Here is a 19,242-nt window from a genome sequence, read left to right on the forward strand (position 1 = left end):
AATAAAAACCAAGGTTCGAAGAAAATTAGGTCCGCCGCCCTACATATCCATGCATGAACATGTGTAATTATTCTGTTTGAGATGCTACTGAAAAAATTGCAATTATTCTTTAAAAGATCTTGTTTTGTTTGACTTTTCTTAATATAATATATATATATTATTTATTATTCTATTTTTAGAATGAAGAATAACGTATATATAATATATTTTTATCATTGAGAATCCTTTACACATAAAAAGTTCAAAACAAGTAGTTAAGTACTTACTTTTGGTAGATAGAAGTTATTTGGTAAGAATTAATACTTCTGTGTTCAATAGAACTATTACATTTATATATTTTTCTTTTGCATAAACATTTCTGGAAAAAGTGTGTAACATGATTAATTGTTAGCATGAAAATTTAGACTTTCTGTTGACATGGTAAAAGATATCCCCAGACAAAGAATCAGCTATCATACTAATTTTGAACTTTGTATTCCTAAGAAAGGCAATCATACACTCTAGTATATAGTACTGAAACTAAATTGATGTTTGAGAAAGGAACAACCGTTGCATGACAAACCTATGTACTTCTCATGTAACTTTTGGCAATTTTCAACATATACCTTCCAGTGGTCCACTGGATATCAACAAAATTAAATGCAGCAACTTCACTTACCGTTACCCACATACACCGCTCAAATAATATGTACTCCTTTATTGTGTGTCCGTTAATCTGTTTTTTGTAGTCTTTATCAGAAAGGTGATGGTAATAATATGCTTTCATTAAATATCACTCTTCCAATTTTTACTCATCCTCTCTATTTTTGTTTACATTTGACATCCAAAACTAACTTTGAATAATTTGGCCCTTTTCAGGCAGCAAGACCGTCGAAGAAGCAGCTGCTGGACAACAAAACTACATTCAGAGTAATACCAGCAACTTGAGAAAGGAAAGATTAGGCAGCATTGAAATCCAACATGCAGCCGGAACTTTAAAACTATACTTAGAGCAGGTGATGTAGAACTAAAAAGTAACCAACAACTCAATAAAAAGTGAATAATAAGGTCACTAAAAGAATTCTAACTTTACACCTCCAAAACGAACAGCATTACGTACCATCGGACTTCCTCAGTCACCTACCTTATCTTCTGCAGCTCCAGCAAAGGAATAAAAGTTGAAAAAGAAAGAAAAAGGTTCAAGGAATGGACAAGATGCATGCAGAGGAAGGTAGCAAGTAAGCGAGTATATGCCTATTTCATATGAGCTGGATTATATCATGCATGGATGTGTGAACTTCCTGACGATTTCAACCTCAACTTCTCGAAGCAGCAAGTAGCCGCTGTTTCACCTTTTTCCTGCAGGCTTTCACAAAAAGTCATCAGAATCTAAGAATCCGAATGAGCTACTAGAAAGAACTCCAAGTACACCATAACACCTTGTCTCGAGCTGAAGTTTTCAGATCATACTTGGTCAAATACTCTTGAAAGTTCTCCAAGTGAGATCTCTATATTATTTTAACCTAACAACAAGGGCATTTAACATATAATTCCATTTGATATGATATACACATGCTAAAAGCACAATCCATTTACAGAGCTGGAGAAAATTCAAATGTTGCAAGACGATAATGAAAACCCTCATGTTCCAATACTAGAGTACTGGAGCATGTCACCCAACTGTCCCCCTCCCAAGAACGAAAAGTTTGTGAAACGAGATGACGAAACATCCACCTTGTACACTGTTTGTGGGATGTTCAAATATGTTACATATAGTAAGCGTCCTCTCACAAAAAAAATATACATCATTACATGGTTGACATAACTATACCAGAACACAAATTTCTAACTTAGTTATGATCTCAGCATGTCATGAGAGTGGACGAATACAAAAATTTAACTCGTAAAATACAAAGTTATATCGAATAACAAAACCATGCTCACCTATCTATAGCTTGTCAAGACCAATAAACCGAGACTTCTTGTTGGTGGTAATCAGATCATAAATCTTTAGCTTCTGAGGAATAAATAAAGACTTCTCAGGTGATCACTTGTAATATGCAGACCTGTTGACTACTTTCTAGCAGTTAGATCAATGCTGCTTGGAGAACAAAAGCCAGATGAATGAAAGAGAATATATACTGACAATTTGTGGATGCAAGAAAGCACCATCTCTTATATTGTGACTGGTCTTCTTTTTATGATAAATGATGTTTTGATTTGGTCATCTTATTTGAGTTTCACATCTCTTATGTGTACATACATCTTTGCCTATAGTACAATTTGTCCTCAAATGCTACACAAATACCATAAAGTAGATGACAGCAAGGATAGATGATAATCTGGATTTAAGCACGTAACATAGTTGTCCTCTAGCTTTGTACTATTTGACTACTGATTATGGTGATCTTGACAGGATTGGGCAAATGGACAGCCTGCCGATTAAAATAACTGAAATAGACTAACAATATTATGAACGACTGAAACTGTAAATACATTTTTTAGTTAGTCAACGGTCTACAGTACAGTAAAGGAAGAGTATGAAAGAAAGAAAGATGGCAGGTTCAGAATACTTGTGTGTTATTATTCTTTTCTCTTTGTTTTCTTTGGTGGGAGAGGGCAGAGAGCAAAGAAGGATGATGAACAGTACCTTTCCTAATTTCCACAAATAAATTAAATACTATCACTCCTCACACGAGGTGGCAAAAACGTGAGATGGTAAACAGCGTACCTGGCCCTTCATCACTTTCCTCTCCGAGAAGAAAAACATCCAAATCCTGGTCAGCAGTTGATGAGGCTGCCTTCTTGTTTGCCTGGGTTGTTGCCCCGGTCACTGGTTCAGAAGTTTTTCCTTCTGATGAAATATTCTTGGCGTCCTCGACATTTGCCTTTTCAGCAGATATTATTTTCTTTTCGTCCATGTATTTCTTTTCATACCTGCACCAAATGTAGTTGATTGAATAATGAAGCTAACAAGTAACAACCAGAGCGAAATCAAAGAAATGCATGTTCAACTATTTGTGACTAGGCTGGCCTACTTTTTAGTTCGTTCCAAAAGAAATGTAGCAATTTTTTTAATTTCAACTTTCCACATGACATGTTTAAGACCACAAGACTACTCGGTTTTTGGTATATTTGACATATCTTTAATTTAATACCACAAGATTCAAAAGTCTTCTTTGTTTTCATAAACTCTGTGCCAAGTCAAAATAGGTCAAACAAATTTTTACATAGGGGGTATATGATTTCCAATGGTGTAAAGAAGTTGCGCTCTTTACTGTAAATGCTTCTTCAGATTTGCAAGGAAATAGGAAGCTTCCATTAAAATCATCATTCACAGAGTTAAATTCACTGTGCATCCTCAATAATACTGCTATCTTCTTATAAATTTTCCTACTTCATCACTGAACTAACAGGAAAAATCTGCACATGCAGATATATGATCAAATTTTATGAAACTAATAGGAAGTATTAGCTCAGCACACACAATTTGACAGTTCTATAGAAATGAGAAAGATCAGAAAGCTGTAATCTGTAAATGACCAGCCCAGTTCATATATCTGTTTCAATGATTGAAGGTCTAACAATAGCTATATTCTCTTAAATACTTGACAAAAACTCATCTTATAATCCTGACCAAATGATATTACAGCAGCATTTTTATACAAAGTCTTTACCCAAAAATTACAGAACAACGCACAAAATAGATATTTAATTATCGGTTCATGTTATTGCAATATATTCCAGCAATACAAAATAAGCAACACATTCAAGGAAGAAGAGATTATTTTTCCAGAAAGATACTTACGGTGCTAAATGACTGTTAACTAGAATGAAGTAGATTCTCCAAAACTTTTTCTCTCTCATTATGCGTGGGCATATCTCATACCTCAACTTTGAGATTTCCTGCACATAAAGAAATAAAGGGAAACGAACATGTAAATGCTGTTAGTTGACTTAGATCTACTAACTGCCAAATTCATCTTTATCAGAACAACATAATTCTCAACAGCTTGATCCCTGTCAACTATCCCTCAAATCAAAAAGGTTATAATGGGAAAAACAGAAAGAGAGCTAGAACTATTTGAAAAAGTATATTAACTCTTCCACCGAGCAGGTCCAGTGAAACACAGTAACCTTCATCACAATTTTTGAAATGTAACTTTTATCATTGAAAGGGCACAGCCCTCAACACAACTATGATCTACATTGATGTAACAAGTCAGATTTAGCACTAGGAACAGCAAAAATATGACCAACACTAGTTATTGAAACTCAATAGACCATAAGAGAAGTGACAGTCAAGATGCCTTATTATTTAACCTCGATTAAGCACCATTAAGTAATATAAGAAACTAGAGATCTTTTCTATGCCAACTTTGACCAGGTAATGACAATGAGAGTCATACCTTGACAGATGAAAGAACAAGTTTCGCATGTTTTTCCTGAAACTCTGTAAGATCCTGCCTAATGTTTGCGACTGTAGGAATATCAGACATCTCTGACTCATCTGCATACCGATAGACGTTATAGTTAAGCCAGTATCTTCTCATATGGATGACTCCAGAGATCGAAAGAAGGTGCACATAATTTAACAAGGAAATGAAAATTGGTGAACAGTTATCCACACTCGGTGTTTGTTCCAACCAATGAAGCATGACACATGTTTTCACACATGCTTTTATTACTAAAGCATCGTAAATTCATACGAATTCTCACCTTAACTTATGACTTAACCTTGGTAAATCAGTATGTATAGAGTCAACACATTGTGGAAAGTTTTTTAGCAAGAAAATTCAGTAACTAATTACATCTTCATTTTGTTCTGATTGCTTATGGAATAGCCGCTTATGAAAAGCTTCTTGAGCTTCAAAAAATGTGTCCAAAATTAAAGTACTCCCCCCACCCCTTCCACCGTGATCACGAAAATAGTTGGTAATTGAGAGATCGCTGACGGCTAGATCTGATTTCTTCCAATTTGCAGTTTAAGCACAATAAAATGAATAAACATCCAAATAAACAATAACAATCTGCAAACACGAAAACTCACTACAGGTTTGCAGATTAAGCACAACACAAAATGAATAAACTTACAAATTAAACGATAACAATCTGCTAATAGGACAATGTACTACATTTTTATCCAGAGATGCTGGTAGCAATGCATGCATTAGAATGAGCACGCGACAGAGAGAGAAAGCGAGAAAGCGAGCAGAACAAGTACCTTGAAGTTGAACATTCTGGAATGTATCCCTAGTGATGCCCTTAACGAACTCTCTCAAGTCGTCAGTGACTCCAAACTTTTCAAGATCAGCCGGCGTAGTAATAGCCGAAGCAGTTTGAGGAGAAGTTGAGGAATCGACAAGGCTAGAGAGTGCAGCGGCAGCGGGAATTTGAAACTTGATCTGATCGGCGCGTTTAGAAGCTTCGGCAACGATCTCCTTAGAACGCTTAGAAGCTTGGGCGGCAATCTCCTTTGAACGCTTGGAAGCCTCTGAAACGATGTCGGACAACTTAGCGGAGCCAATACTGAGCTCCTGTGTACGCTTAGCAGCTTCTACGGTGAACTCCTGTGATCGCTTAGCAGCTTCCTCCGCGAAGCTCCGTGCCTTTAGCCACAAATCCATTAAAGAACTATTTGGAAGTATGAGAAAAATAGTGAATGAATAAAATGGAATTTACCGATATTCATTTTGCTATATCTATTAAATTCAGGGTACCCAAATAATAAGGAATGATAGCCAGAAGTGAAGTCTACGATATTGCGGTGGAAGCGTGTAACAAGGTGCAGCTATGAAAGAGAATTGACTTGGAAATAAATTTATGAAATTTTCATAAAATTTTAATCTGCATACCCTTATTTAAGACTGGACAACCGATCTGAGCGGGGTTATCAAAACAGAACGGGATGAGTTGATCGATTCGTTGACGGATATCAGGATGAACCGCATCGGAATTATCGAAACGAATATGACTATCCGTCCCGTCCCACTATATAGCCGAATAGAATCGAAATGAACGAGATGGGATAAACCGGATGACACACCTAGTTATTCCTAAAAATAATTCTTTTTAATAACAAAAATATGGTTTTTTTTTAATTTTTCTAAGTTCAAATTAATAGGTTTTAAATTTATAATGTAATTTTTTACTTGAGTTTAACTTAAAGATATTTTTGTAAAAATATTTACTTATTAAGTTTACAAGTTAAGTCTAATTAAGTCTAATTAAGTTTTTAAGATTTAAATCTTTTGAAGTTTATAAGTTATTATTTATTATTTATTAATATGTTATAATTTATAAGTTATAATTATAACTTGTAATTTAAATAAATTAAAATTTGTAATTTTAAAAAATTAAATAAAAATAAGGATAATAGGGGGGTGGTTGTATTTATTATTCAATATAAAATATAAATTATACTTTATAAATATATAATATAAATTAATTAATAAACTTTAATTAATTGGAACTGAAACCAAATCGGACCAGAACGAATCGCAATCAGAATAAATCGAGATAAACTGGAATCGGTATATCGGTATCAAACCTCGATTCCGTTCCGTTCCGTTCTGTGTTCCGGTTCAAGATGTCCCGTTCCATGGCAACCGAACGGAACAAACTGGAATGAATCGAAACGGTACCGGATCGAACCAAGTACATCCCGTGTCGATTGCATAGTTTTCTACTATATTTGACCTTTTTTCATTCTTATTAATAAATTTAATAATTTTATCGCAAATTGAAATATTGTATCACGTATTGAAAAAGTCCTATTAATCTGATAGATATAAACGATATTGATTACCTTCACCTGATAGTGTTAGTTGTCATACTGCTTAGATGAATTTTCGTAGTTATAAATAAATAACAATAAAACAAAAATAGAAGCTAGAAGGACACTGCTTGAAAACAAAGCTGCGCATTGCCTTAGTGGTTAAGTCGTTCAAACTTTCTCAGCCTCATTTTTCTTACTCTTACACTTTCATTAGCTCACTTATTAAATAGTGACATGACTTATGAAAAATCCTATAAATGTCACTGGTTAAAACTACCTATGAGTTTATTCTATCAAGAGAAAGAACAATCCCGACAAACTTTGAGTTAATTAATAATTATATTCTGAATCTTCAGTGCAGTGATTTATCTAACATGGAGGTTTATCTGCACAATAACTATGACTACGCAATCAAAAAGTTTGAAACCTGTTACTTTGAGTTGTAAACATCTTTTCTGAATGAAATCACAATTGATTGCTAAATGTCCACAGTAATATTTCAACATGTATAATGTATGGTCTAATACACCAAGAAGAGGGAATATGATGGACAAGTAGAAGAAACGGCTATACAACTCCGGAAACTAAATAAATCAAAAATTGCAGCAACCAAAGCACGTTCTCCAGTGACAACTTCGCCTTTGAAACTCTCTCTTATCGTCTGCCACCATCTTGACAGGGCTGCCGGGCCACTCTGAGGTTAGTCTGTATGATAAAGAGTTAAACCTCGGTAAAAATATGAGATTGAGGTCAAGTGTGAAGAATAGTTTAGCAGAAAAACTTACATAGGAAAGGCAAAAGATTTTGTGCTGTTGGTGCTACTCGAGCGTATAGAGATGTTATCATGACATTGCTTTGTTGCTAAGACAACAAGATTCATGTCTTCACCATCTGTAAGCTTTTCAGTGTTCTGATCTGCAAACAATGACGCTAAACTTCTTGGCACTCCATCTCCAGTACTGGTGCTGTTTTCAACCTTTGTATTTGCTGATCCTTCTCTAGAAATTGAATCTGCTATACTACTTTTGTTACAACATGCTACCTTGGAGACAAACTTAGACGTCATCGAGACTAGTTTCAGCTCTTGATCCTATAAAAAGAGGTAACAGCATATGAAACAGAACAAGTCAGGATTCAGGAACTGTGAAGTATAAAGAGAATACCTGATTTTCTTTTTGATCAACCAATTCTCTGTCCAAACTCGGCTGTTTTGGAACATCGCGGCTGTAGGAAATGGCATCAGCAATCTCAGTATCCGATTTACCTTCCATCAACAGATTTTTTGAGTCGTCAAACTTCTTAACAATACCCTCGTACGATTCAGAAACTCTGTTCCCTAATTCTGCCCTGTTGTCAAGCTCATACTTGAGCATGTAATAAATATTATGGTGGTTCAACTCACAATTTTCCAAAGAACATTGTTCTCCTTCCATATATATGTCCTTAAAAACTTGATGGTTGCTGTCTTGAAGATAAACAACTAATTCGGGTAGTTTGCACTCCATATAATTCAGAGTTTACATTGCATCTATCTCTCTGCAGTGAATTAAAAAACTGTTATGTTCTAGCGTAACAGCATTTAATTACATGAAAGAACTACAGCACCATACATAAAGAAAAGCTTGAATCATATTGAATAAGTTGAGGGAAGACTGAGCTCATCACAAGGCACCAAAATTACAGAAAAAAGCTCATTGTAACGCGAAAGTCACCAACTCTTTTGTGATATTTCAAGATAACTTTAGGCATAAAAGGTTCAAATTTTATTGCTTCATATGCTTCTTTTCCTGAATGGACATGACAATGACAAGCAACGTTTACTCGGAAAAGAAAATCAGTCACGAAACATCAGCATATGTCTACAGGAAGATCAGAGTCTTACTTACACTCATCCGAGAATCCATCTTATATACCAAAAACTAAAAGGAAAACAAGCTAAAATCTGACTTCAGAGTCATGGAACATCAGCTTATGTCTACATGACGATAGATGAATGTTTGATTTGAGTATTAGCTTCGAGAATATTGCAAATATAACAAGTAAATAAGAAAAAGTGTGGTTAATATACAATTTAAGTCATATGAAGTTCAGTTAAGAGATTAGCAGCCAACAAGAAGCAAGGAGTTGATCGAAAGGAGAACACTAATGAGTCAAAATCAGCTAAGAAAAATTATCATTTCTTCGTCTTGATTTTGTTTGAAAATGGTGAATATTAGTTAACAAACTAATTTCATGTTATTGCATAGATCATAGGAGACATACCATGAGGGCTTATGCTATATCAACATCACCAGAAAATGACATACATCTTCATGGAAAAAAATAATCTGCACATAAATAAATAACACTAAATCCAAACATTTGCTACCACCAAGAAGTCAAGAATGGAAGTAATAAAGATTACAAAAAAAAGAAAAGCATGGAGAAGTAGAAAAATATGATACCAAACAACAAACCAAACCAGTGAAAGGGGAGAACCAACTACTAAGGCAGAGTAGATGACCTTAATTAATCCTTATATTACAAGGTCTCAACTGTTTCTTATTTTATGCCATTTTATTAAAGGCACATTATTAGATTGAAAACTTCACAATGATCAAAATACTCATGTAGCAGTTGCAGCAGATATATAATTGCTCTCCCTGTCAGCTTACGTGCACCTCAACTAATTACACAGGATACTTATCACCAACAGACTACGACAAATGGAAAGAAGTTAAATCACCTAATGTTTTTTTGTCTGTTAGGATTTGAATGTAAGACCTCGTAGCTCTCGATCAACTACCACTAGTGCCACGCCCTTGGTGTGTTGCATATATATGCCTCTGGAGTTACCCAGAAATGATGGTTCAACAATCGTTGATTATTCACAACTACATCTCCTAATACAATAAATATTCATGACAACAACAAATAAATTACTTAAACAAGGAAAATGAAGATTTGAATAAACGAAGAAAAATACCTTTTTTAATCAACAACTGATAGCAGCCTGCAAACAAGCCATATACATATACAGAAATTCGAAAATTGGTGGAGAAGATAACACAAAAAAAAATCACTTTGTTATTATCAATTTCATATATTAGGAAAAAAGAAGGTGGATTTATAGGGAAATCCATACTCTCTTATTTGGTATTACAATTAATGCAATTTGTTATTAAAATCAAATTAATGGTTTACGTTTAAGTTTTGTGTCAATAAGAAATTAATCCTTCACTTGCACTTTTTGGACAATTCTTTGCGTGGGGAATGCTTAAATTAATTAGCCGACGATAGCAGTTTTTGTTAGTTAGAAGTAGTGCAAACCTTTTTAATCATAGAATTGATATTTCATACTAATTGACTCTCTAAAATATGAAATTATAGTTTGTAGGGGTCCTTAATTTGGTATCGCGTACTAGGGACAACATAATTAGGTCATTTTATTTGTAAAATAATTGTTTATAATTTTATCTAAAATATCTTCATTTTGATATTTGAATTGAACAAATATATATATAAAAGACGAGGGTTAACTCATATAGACCTCCTCAATTATTTCATGTTTTGTCAGATTTTCTAAGAGAAAGTATTTCACCCTTGGAAGGAATAATGTCATATTAGATGATTACTGAAATTGTATATTAAATATTTGAGATGACTCAAAATGATATATAGTTGGAAGAATTAAGTGCGTGGTTGTTTTAGATTTAAGCTAATAATAAAAAATATTTTGCATCAGTGATATATTACAATTACATTTAATTAATATTTTTATTTTTTTGAGGTCTCGAAATTGTTATAAATATAATATATCTACACAAGTTTAATTCACTTTCATCAGCAAGAGTTTGTAGTTTAATAAGAAATTTCGAGTTTTAGTTTTTCTGAATATGAAGTCACCTTTGTTAGAGAGTGTTTCACTTTCAAGGTTAAATTTCTCGATACGACTGAAGAATTAGTCGTACTTTGATGTAAAAAATCACTTTCATTTCTTATAACCAAAAATTGCATCGTATCCCAAGCAACTTTTTATCCTAATCATAGACTTCCAAGTATATTTATTAAATCTAAAGTTGGGAACTTCTAGTAATGTAGCAGCTAAGATAGGTACAAGTAGAACTTACTACATTAATAAGCCGTCGAGAATAAATCACTGAAATATTACTCGAAAAATTATCCTTAAATACCTATAGAATTATTAAATATTTTGATAAAAATGATTGAGTTGATTGAGTAAGTAATTTTTAAAATAAAATATTTTATTTTTGCAAATGAGTTTGTGATTTTTTGAAATGATTTACTTTTGATTTTCGAGTAACGATTGTCATTTTTTTAATTCATTAATAACAACATGTCAACAAGTTTTGCAAAATATCTATTTACAAAAATATGCTAATTCTTCATTTTTCTTTTCTAAAGGCGCAGGCCGGCAAATAGATAGAAAGATTAAAGCGTAATTCGCTAGAAATTGATGGGTATTTTAGTAAATTAATCCTTTCTTTTTGGTTGTAACGTCCCTTAAAGCATATTGAAATGAAATTATTTTCGAAAAGCCAAAAAAAATAAATTAGTGAATATTTCCTTTTATAAAGTCTAAGAAGAACCAAAAGCATTTCAAATTTCAATATTCTCAGAAATCGACAAATCCGACAATGTATGAGCCTCAGCAGTTGCTAGATTTGCAGGACAACAATGGCGGTTTCGGTGCCGGAGCTGACTCCAGTTCTTGGCTTTCCGGCGAGGACCGCTCTCCTACACTCCGGCGAACTGATTCTTCTCTCTCTAATTCGGCTGCCGGAACTGTTGACCGTACCCTCTTTAATGACCTCGTCCAGATCGTCCCTCTTGTTCAATCTCTCATTGTAATCCTTTTTTTTCCTTTCTGGGTCTGCTTTTTCAGTTTGGTTATCTGGTGTATTATGTTGAATTTCTAAAATTACAGAATGAGTAAAGTTTTGCTTGTCCCGAGTTGTTTTTTTGATCTTGAAGTGGGTGTGGATTTGAAATTTTATTCATGTGATTTTACAGGATCGAAAGGCGAAGTCGTCATTTACTAGAAGGGGATCAATGACCTACACTAAAACGCCTTCAAGGGAGTCTCTTTACAAGAAGGTAATTCCCTCTCCCACTTTCCCCTAGTGGGCATATTTTTAGTCTAAAATCTAGAAATGATGATTTAATTTCAACTTGCTTGCAGTTTTTCGAGGGTAAATTTCGTTTTTTTAATGGTTTGTATATATATATAGGGAGAGATAGATAGATAGAAGCAACAATTAATAAACCCCAGTTCCCTGGAAACTTTTCCTATAACATTATGTTTATTCAATGCTTTACCTTCCTGGCACCATTTTTCATAGGATATAGAAATTGCAGCCTTTTATAGATAGCATTGGGAGGTTCAAGTAAGTCCGGGTGGACTGAATTTTGACTTACCTTGGACTGAAATTGCAAAGAGATGTTAACTTGAAAGTTTATGGTTATTGTATGCATAAATCAACTTTCAGGTTGCTCATAGCGTCATACCAGAAAAAAAATAGTAAGAACTTCATCCATTTTTCACAGAATGCTTCAAATTCTATACTGAGCACATTTTGTGAAGTATTTTTCCTTTATTGACATCTTTTCAGTAGCTTTCTAAGTTAAAAGTAGGATGCAGTTTGCTTTAGATATTCAAATATTGTTAAGAGTACTTTTACCAAACTATTTTCCAGGTTGACAGCAATATAGACCCAGATTTATTATCGAATACATGGAACCTTTTGTATTATGGTCTCCAGCTCTCTCAGTGTGATGGACTCCTTGACAGTCAAAGTTTGCGTTCTACAGAATATCTTTTATTTGGGCCCATTTTTTGTCTTTTTGTATGTCTCTGTGTAAGCAAGTGAGATATCAGAACTTCTACACTTGCCAGGCATGGGGTATTCTTGGATCTTAATCTATCCCAATTTTAGCTTTGTCCTCATACTGAAGGCTAATACGGTGTTTGGATGATCCCACTTTATGAGAAATAAGTTTTTTTGTTGGAAGGTCCCTCAAACTGAAAGAAAGATCGAGATGAAGTACTAGAGGTGTGGGTGTTACAGTATTGCCACTTTGCAATCAGTGCAAAAGAATCTCTTCCAAAGTACCTCACAGTCAATTGCAAACAATCTAGACAGGAAACATATATCTGATACAGTTCTTAGAAGTCATAAGATTAGTTTTTGACTAAAGATTTATGTTCATCTGAAGTCTAATTTGTCATATCTTGATGGAGAAAATCTGTTGGGAGACAGAAGACATCTCAGTCAAGCAAATCATAGAAAGTTCAATAAAGTAACTAGAATCGGATTGTTACTTATGCAATTCCTTACAATCCCTCTGAAAGTTGCATTTCGCACTTTTATTTAATATATTTATGAAATTGTAGCAAGTAAAACACTTTTTCTTTCTAGCAACTAGTCTTTTTTGTACAACCATAGTGTCTGGACCAACTTGTTGGCACCTCGACTAATTCTACAGGATACCTATCACCTCCACTAATTCTACAGGATACCTATCACCTCCACCAGTAACAATACCAGGTAACTCTATCCACCAAGGCTACTACAGATGGGAAGAACTCACCTAGTTTTTTTGTTTTTGGCATTTGAAAATGAGACCTCAGTTCTCAACCCACTTCATTGACCTATAAGCCACCTGCACCGTGTGCTCTATCAACTAGTATCTTCGTACTAAGAAAGTAAATTATTATACATTTATGTAGGGTGCTTGTTTTCTAGATACAGTGTATGAGGTTCTTTTTGAATGCTAATTATGCATAGAAGTCAGTTTTTCGTGCAGGTATTTGCCTGTATTCATCATTGGTGTTTAATCTTTCATTGGTGTTCAATCTTTCAAGTGGTTGTCTTGGAGATGCTTTTGGTCTTGCTTGTTTATTTATGCCAGATTTTTAGCTTGTCCTGACTACTACGATGGATGATTAAATTGTTAGTGGTCATCCATTTTTGGATGAAATTAGGGTATGGTTAAAAGATGGAAAGTTTGAGGCTTGAAAACAAGGTTCAAAATGCTAGTTACCATTGCAATGGAAATGTGAATGTTACCAGTGCATGGAAAAAAATAAGAATATAAACCTTCTTGGAATTTCACTTGCATTGATTTAGTGGATAATTACTATTTGTGTGGAACGATAATGCCAGGCATCCTTCAGATTCGTGCATGCGCACAAATCAAATTTGCTTCCTCTAAACAAACTAAATTAGAGTTTGCATCAAAAGGATTTAATATCTTACTCTATAAATGCCTTTAATGTACCAGTTCCCTTCTCCAGCTCCATTTCTTCTCTCAGGTTGTAGGTCAAGCCATTCCATCAACTTGCTACAATAAATAACAAGTCAAATTTGTTTCAGCTGAAACTGATCAAAATGATGCTCCTATAGGCATTGCAGTTGGATTTGTTGTGTATGTGAAGTAACTTCTCATTGCTTGCATATTCTTCTTTGAATTAACCTCTCATCGCTTGCATATCTCTTGATTGCAAACTAGCATTGGTTTGTTTTGGTCCATTACATGTGCTAACGTTGACAACTGCTGCAGACTTCTGAAACAAAGGGAAAGAATGCAGCTCAATCAAACAAAAAACATAGGGACCAAAATAAAAATGTTGGTGCTGACCAAGATGGATGCTCTGATAACATTTCAATGCCTTCCTCAAGGTCGTATTTATCAGAAAAAGATAGAGAAGAATTGATGGCTTTGAGGGGGCAAGTGGAGGATTTGCAAAAGAAATTATTGGAGAAAGATGAACTTTTGAAGGAAGTAGAGATCTCAAAGAATGAAATGGCTTCTATTTATGCTAAACTAGATGAAATGAAGAAGGAATATGCAGAAAAGGAGTCTTTACTTAAATTGACTCAAGTGCAACTATCTGATGCAAAGGTAATATTTGATGTCATTCTGCACCCTCTCCAACCCCAATCACAAAATAGAAAGGGGAGATGCGAGTTTTTCTAGAAAGCCATTGTGTGGCTTCAGTTAAATGTCTCTCAGTTACTCTTTAGCCAATTAGCTCAAGTTTGGTCCTGTGTTATACAGTAGCTATATAATCATATCCATACTTTTCTGTTCAGTATCGAAGCAGATGCCAACTAGAAGTTTCAAGCTAAATATGTGATGGTTAATTTTCCAGAGGTGTTCATTTTCACATTACTGCACCTTTAGACTGACTCCTACTACTAGATCACCACTTAGATTGTGCTCAGATTTCCACTTGTCTCCATAATTTGATGGGTGAATCCACTTGTTGTCTTCTTTTTTGCTCTTCTTAGGTTAAGCTAGCTGACAAGCAAGCAGCTGTGGAGAAGTTAGAATGGGAAGCTACGACTTCCAGCAAGAAAGTGGAGAAACTACAGGAAGATTTAGAGGTGGTGCGGCAAGAAATCGCATGGTTCATGCAGTTTGTACAACAATTGACAAAGAATGATTCTAGGACTTTAGCTGAAGATTATGATGTTATCCCTTACTTATGCGACAAGAACATTGAAACGGTAAGCTAATGACTGCCTTCACCTGGTTTCTTGCATGTTGTGGTAACATAATTGAGGATGTGATATATTTTATCTTTTCAGCTTTTTATGTTGCATTGTAATTTCTCAGATTTTTTTTTGTACAGGATCAGCCAAATGAACTAGGAATGGAGGAAGTAGAGCTGGCAAGAGAAGCTTATATTGCAGCAGTTGCTGCTGCTAAAGAAAATCAAGATGAAGCATCTTTCTCCGAAGCTGCCAAAGCAAGATTATATCTGCAGTCACTTGTTCTAAGAACATAAACATGGATTCTAATAGGGAAATTGTCCACTATAAGTTTGTATTACTATGCAAATGATGTTGTTTAAATAATTGATGGTGACAGTAAATTCCTCAAGCATTATAAATAGTTAGTAATGTGCTGTGTTCTGAACAGTGTTGTTGAATCCCACTTTTTTCCTTCTTTATAGTTTACCTTCCCATTTTACATTGGTGTATGCAATTCAATTCTCTCTCATTTTACTCAATTTTGTTGCTGGAAATAAGTACAACACGCTTAACAAGGAAAAAAATTGTTGATTAACGAAAGAACAAAGTATTTTAAAGAGCTTGATGAATCCAGTAAGAACAGTTCATATGGGGACAAGGGGAAGAACAAGTGTCAAAATTTGCAACAGTGATGACGCACGCTGCACCAAGCCTTATGCTTCCCAAAACGTGGCCCACCTTCTTCTTCTTCTTCGTCTTCATCATCTTCTTCAGGTTTTGGCATTTGAGCTGGACTGCCCATCAATTCCCAGCCCAATCTGCAATTTTGGCGAAATACCGTTTACTTATTATTCTGCTAAAACAAATCAAATCATATTGATGCTAGTTAAATAAGAGATGAAGAAATGACGATACTTACACAGGGAAGGCAAAGGAACCAGTGCTACCAGTGGAGTAATTAGAATCACTTGATTCCGCAGATGGAGTTGTTTTGCTATCACTAACTTCACCTATGTGACTGATCTCTTTAACAACAGCCGGTGGCCATTCATCTTCCATATCATCAATTCCTTTTCCCTGGTCCTGCCAATAATATGTAACAATTTCTGAATTCTAAAAGACGGAGTAGACGATAAGTGAGAATACTGTTGATAACAAAACCGCAAATACATAGATAACGTGTGCATTCAGATTGGACTTACCTTATCGTCTATAACGGGGATTTGTTCTTCAGCTGATTCAAAGCTATTTTCTCCATCTACACTGATCGTGTCGTTTTTACTCTGAGGAAGAAACTCTGATACATCCTCTACATATTTAAGCTGTTTTTCAACAACCAAACCAGAAATATTTTGATCACATTGAGAGTATTAATATTTTCATCACACACGAAAAAGGTGAACTGAAGAAAGATTCATTACCTTCCTACAAACAGATTTTGAAGTAACGTTAGCATGATCAATTTTCTGGTGAAATACCTCCGATTTTCTATCTTCCACAATGTGTATTCCTCCATCGTCTTCAAAGCAAAACACTATATAATCCTCTTCTGAGAATCGAGGCCAGCTCGAGTCATTTTCTCCTTCCTTTTCACCTTTCTCTGCTGAAACTTTCACTTTTTCTTTTTTCCTCTGTTCCATTTTCTTATTCAACTTCTTCTTTCTATTCTTCCTACTATCACCAATCGGATCAAACACCATTTTCCTACTCGGTTTCTGAGGTGTCATTGCACAAAGCTTATTCGATTCTTCCTCTACAAATATACTAATACATCAACTATAGTACTAACATAAAAAAAAAATACAACACTCTATGAAAAAACAAATAAAATTACCTAAAGGGAACCTGCAAGCGTAGAAACAAGATACCCAATCTCTAATTCGCCATCTAACAAGCTTGGTTACTGTATATGGACTGCTCATTCTTATTCAATTAACAACAGAGAAATACAAGGGAAGTTTGATTTTTTTTTATTTTTTATTTTTTGGCTTGAAGAGAGGAAAAAGGAGAATGTTAAGGAGAGGGAGTCATGGGATTTTTTGAATTTGAAAAGAAGAATTAAAGGAGGAAGAGATGGAAGCATGAGAATTACAGTTGTATATACAACTACTAGTATCCCATAATAATGACGGTTATAATTTCTTATAACATGCTAATTATTGACGGTAAAATGTGGAGATATATATATATGGCAACTTCTCCACATTCACTTTTTTTTTTTTTATGATTTATTTATATTTAAAGTTATTATTAATTAACGCGATAGAATATACCCTTATAACAATAGAATCCGAATACGAAAAATAAAATTGATAAAATGGTGTGCTTTTAATGCTACACGTGCTGTCGTTTTTGGATCACCATATTCTCGTGAAGGTGTTGAGTTTCACTTCTTTCAAAAGTTTAAACTCTGTATGTGCTTTTGTTTTTTATTTTCATGAAGTCTATTGATATATTTATAAATTTTTATTTTGTGTTATAATGTGTAAATGGTATGTGCATAGAAGACTGTAAAGTCTACTTAGGTAACCATTTATTCACACGGAAGTAAATATAATTTTAACATCAAATTAATTTCTTCTACTGATATGCTATTTAATTTTTTTTAATCAATGCTATAATTTCTAATTTTATATGACCGCATATTTATCTTGACATTTAAATTTTTGTGCATTTATTTTGTAGATATATTAAATTTTAGCAACTCAATATTCATTTTGAGCGTCATTATTAATCTTATAATTGTTTCCTAGAACTTACATATATTTTTTAGTAATTCCTTCGTCACATATCACCCTTATAACAGTTCTTCATTTGCCCATAAGGGCATCGTTAAGTGGTTTCGAGGTGGGTAGACTCGTATAAAAGATCTGAGATCGAATCCAACCTCAACCTACTTTTTAGGCATGAGTTGATGACATAAAACTTGTCTAGTGTGCAGTTGGTCGCATAAAACTTGTCTAGTGTGGAGTTGTTCGTATAGAACTTGTCTGATTTCATAAAACTTGCCTAGTGTGGAGTTGGTCGTATAACACTTGTCTAGTTTGATTTACATCTCATGTGTGAGATTATTCGGAGTTTCAAAAAGAAAAAAACAATTCTCCATTTAGGGTGTTTTTGGTGCAAATAATTTTTTTTTAAATGTTTGTTTGGGCAAAATATTATGAATTCTTTTTCTAGAAAAACGAGTTTCATAAATAACAATTCAAGTTAATTATCCTTTCCCCACCCTCTCGACGCGGCCAACACCCAACCCTTGTTCTTTTCGTACCCCTCTCCCCTTCAGATTCAATCTATATCATACAACATTTTTTCTAGATTATATATAAATATTATTATATTAATATTATAATTACTTATATATATAAAAATAAATTAAAAATCCACTTAATTATTTTTCAAAAAAGAAAATTCTTTAAAAAAAAACATTTTCCTTTGCACCAAATATTCCCTTTAATTCATTAAGTTTTGACTTTATAAACAACATTTTCCATCTACTATTATATCTTGGGAATAATAAGCTTAATTATATTTTAATTATTTGCATTACGAATTAGCATAATCTCATTTAGTAAAAAACAAAGAAAGTATAAGACAAGATATATATAAAATATCAGACAACAGATATATATGAGAAAATTATATAAAATAACAAGTTATATTTTAAATTAAATGGTATATAATCATATTTTTATTAATTACAATCCGTCAAACACTTGTCATTTATCTCTCTCTCTAAAAAATTTCGCTCGTCACTCTACTTCGACTCTCTCACTTATACAAACACAAATGTATAAATTGCGTTTGTGTTTATATAAAGTGATTGTGTTTGTGTTTATATAAAGTGATTGTATTTGTGTTTGTATAAAGTGAGAAAAAACTGTATATACAAATATAAATACGTATATTTTCGTCCTATACATTTATAATTATACAAATACAAATCTTTTTCTACCAGTTTTTTTGGGGATAATTGTATAGAATGACAAACGAATAATATAAAAT

The 19,242-nt window shown here is 33.8% G+C and overlaps 4 protein-coding genes across 19 annotated transcripts; 1 reads left to right on the forward strand and 3 right to left on the reverse strand.

The window, feature by feature from the left end:
* Nucleotides 1–1,001: 1,001 nt before the first annotated feature.
* LOC101263300 (uncharacterized) lies at nucleotides 1,002–5,720 on the reverse strand. Of its 10 annotated transcripts, none has more exons than XR_740725.4 (6): nucleotides 5,204–5,718; nucleotides 4,389–4,489; nucleotides 3,788–3,885; nucleotides 2,711–2,916; nucleotides 1,924–2,045; nucleotides 1,002–1,338 (listed from the first exon to the last, which is right to left on the reverse strand). XR_740725.4 is itself a non-coding variant. In XM_004236031.5 (5 exons), the coding sequence occupies exons 1-5, from the start codon at nucleotides 5,604–5,606 to the stop codon at nucleotides 1,328–1,330; spliced, it is 819 nt and encodes a 272-aa protein (XP_004236079.1). In that variant the 5' UTR covers nucleotides 5,607–5,717; the 3' UTR covers nucleotides 1,002–1,327. The 10 variants fall into 10 exon arrangements, 5 of the variants coding, with proteins under 5 accessions (XP_004236079.1, XP_010318883.1, XP_010318886.1 ...); XR_003246105.2 differs by having other exon boundaries at nucleotides 1,002–1,345; XR_740729.4 differs by having other exon boundaries at nucleotides 1,002–1,345; nucleotides 1,924–1,996; nucleotides 5,204–5,717.
* A 1,488-nt stretch (nucleotides 5,721–7,208) lies between these two features.
* LOC101262502 (uncharacterized) lies at nucleotides 7,209–9,930 on the reverse strand. Of its 7 annotated transcripts, none has more exons than XM_010320575.4 (6): nucleotides 9,723–9,861; nucleotides 9,483–9,639; nucleotides 9,020–9,084; nucleotides 7,921–8,293; nucleotides 7,543–7,847; nucleotides 7,209–7,462 (listed from the first exon to the last, which is right to left on the reverse strand). In XM_010320575.4, the coding sequence occupies exons 4-6, from the start codon at nucleotides 8,260–8,262 to the stop codon at nucleotides 7,351–7,353; spliced, it is 759 nt and encodes a 252-aa protein (XP_010318877.1). In that variant the 5' UTR covers nucleotides 8,263–8,293; nucleotides 9,020–9,084; nucleotides 9,483–9,639; nucleotides 9,723–9,861; the 3' UTR covers nucleotides 7,209–7,350. The 7 variants fall into 7 exon arrangements, with proteins under 7 accessions (XP_010318877.1, XP_069151404.1, XP_004236077.1 ...); XM_069295303.1 differs by having other exon boundaries at nucleotides 9,483–9,582; nucleotides 9,723–9,826; XM_004236029.5 differs by lacking the exon at nucleotides 9,020–9,084 and having other exon boundaries at nucleotides 9,723–9,930.
* Nucleotides 9,931–11,339: 1,409 nt separating this feature from the next.
* LOC101055604 (Hop-interacting protein THI110) lies at nucleotides 11,340–15,551 on the forward strand. Its single transcript, NM_001279304.2, is given in 5 exon segments — nucleotides 11,340–11,604; nucleotides 11,771–11,854; nucleotides 14,321–14,662; nucleotides 15,052–15,270; nucleotides 15,396–15,551. Coding segments are annotated over 5 exon segments (1,011 nt in total). The 5' UTR covers nucleotides 11,340–11,394.
* Nucleotides 15,552–15,816: 265 nt separating this feature from the next.
* Nucleotides 15,817–17,762, reverse strand: LOC104646598 (protein BREAKING OF ASYMMETRY IN THE STOMATAL LINEAGE). Its single transcript, XM_010320574.4, has 5 exons — nucleotides 17,072–17,762; nucleotides 16,659–16,990; nucleotides 16,440–16,559; nucleotides 16,157–16,320; nucleotides 15,817–16,055 (listed from the first exon to the last, which is right to left on the reverse strand). Exons 1-5 carry the CDS (start codon nucleotides 17,157–17,159, stop codon nucleotides 15,911–15,913), a joined length of 849 nt encoding a protein of 282 aa, XP_010318876.1. The 5' UTR covers nucleotides 17,160–17,762; the 3' UTR covers nucleotides 15,817–15,910.
* Nucleotides 17,763–19,242: the final 1,480 nt, after the last annotated feature.

This window comes from Solanum lycopersicum, chromosome 3 (genome assembly GCF_036512215.1).
Source record: "Solanum lycopersicum chromosome 3, SLM_r2.1".
Lineage (NCBI taxonomy): Eukaryota > Viridiplantae > Streptophyta > Magnoliopsida > Solanales > Solanaceae > Solanum > Solanum lycopersicum.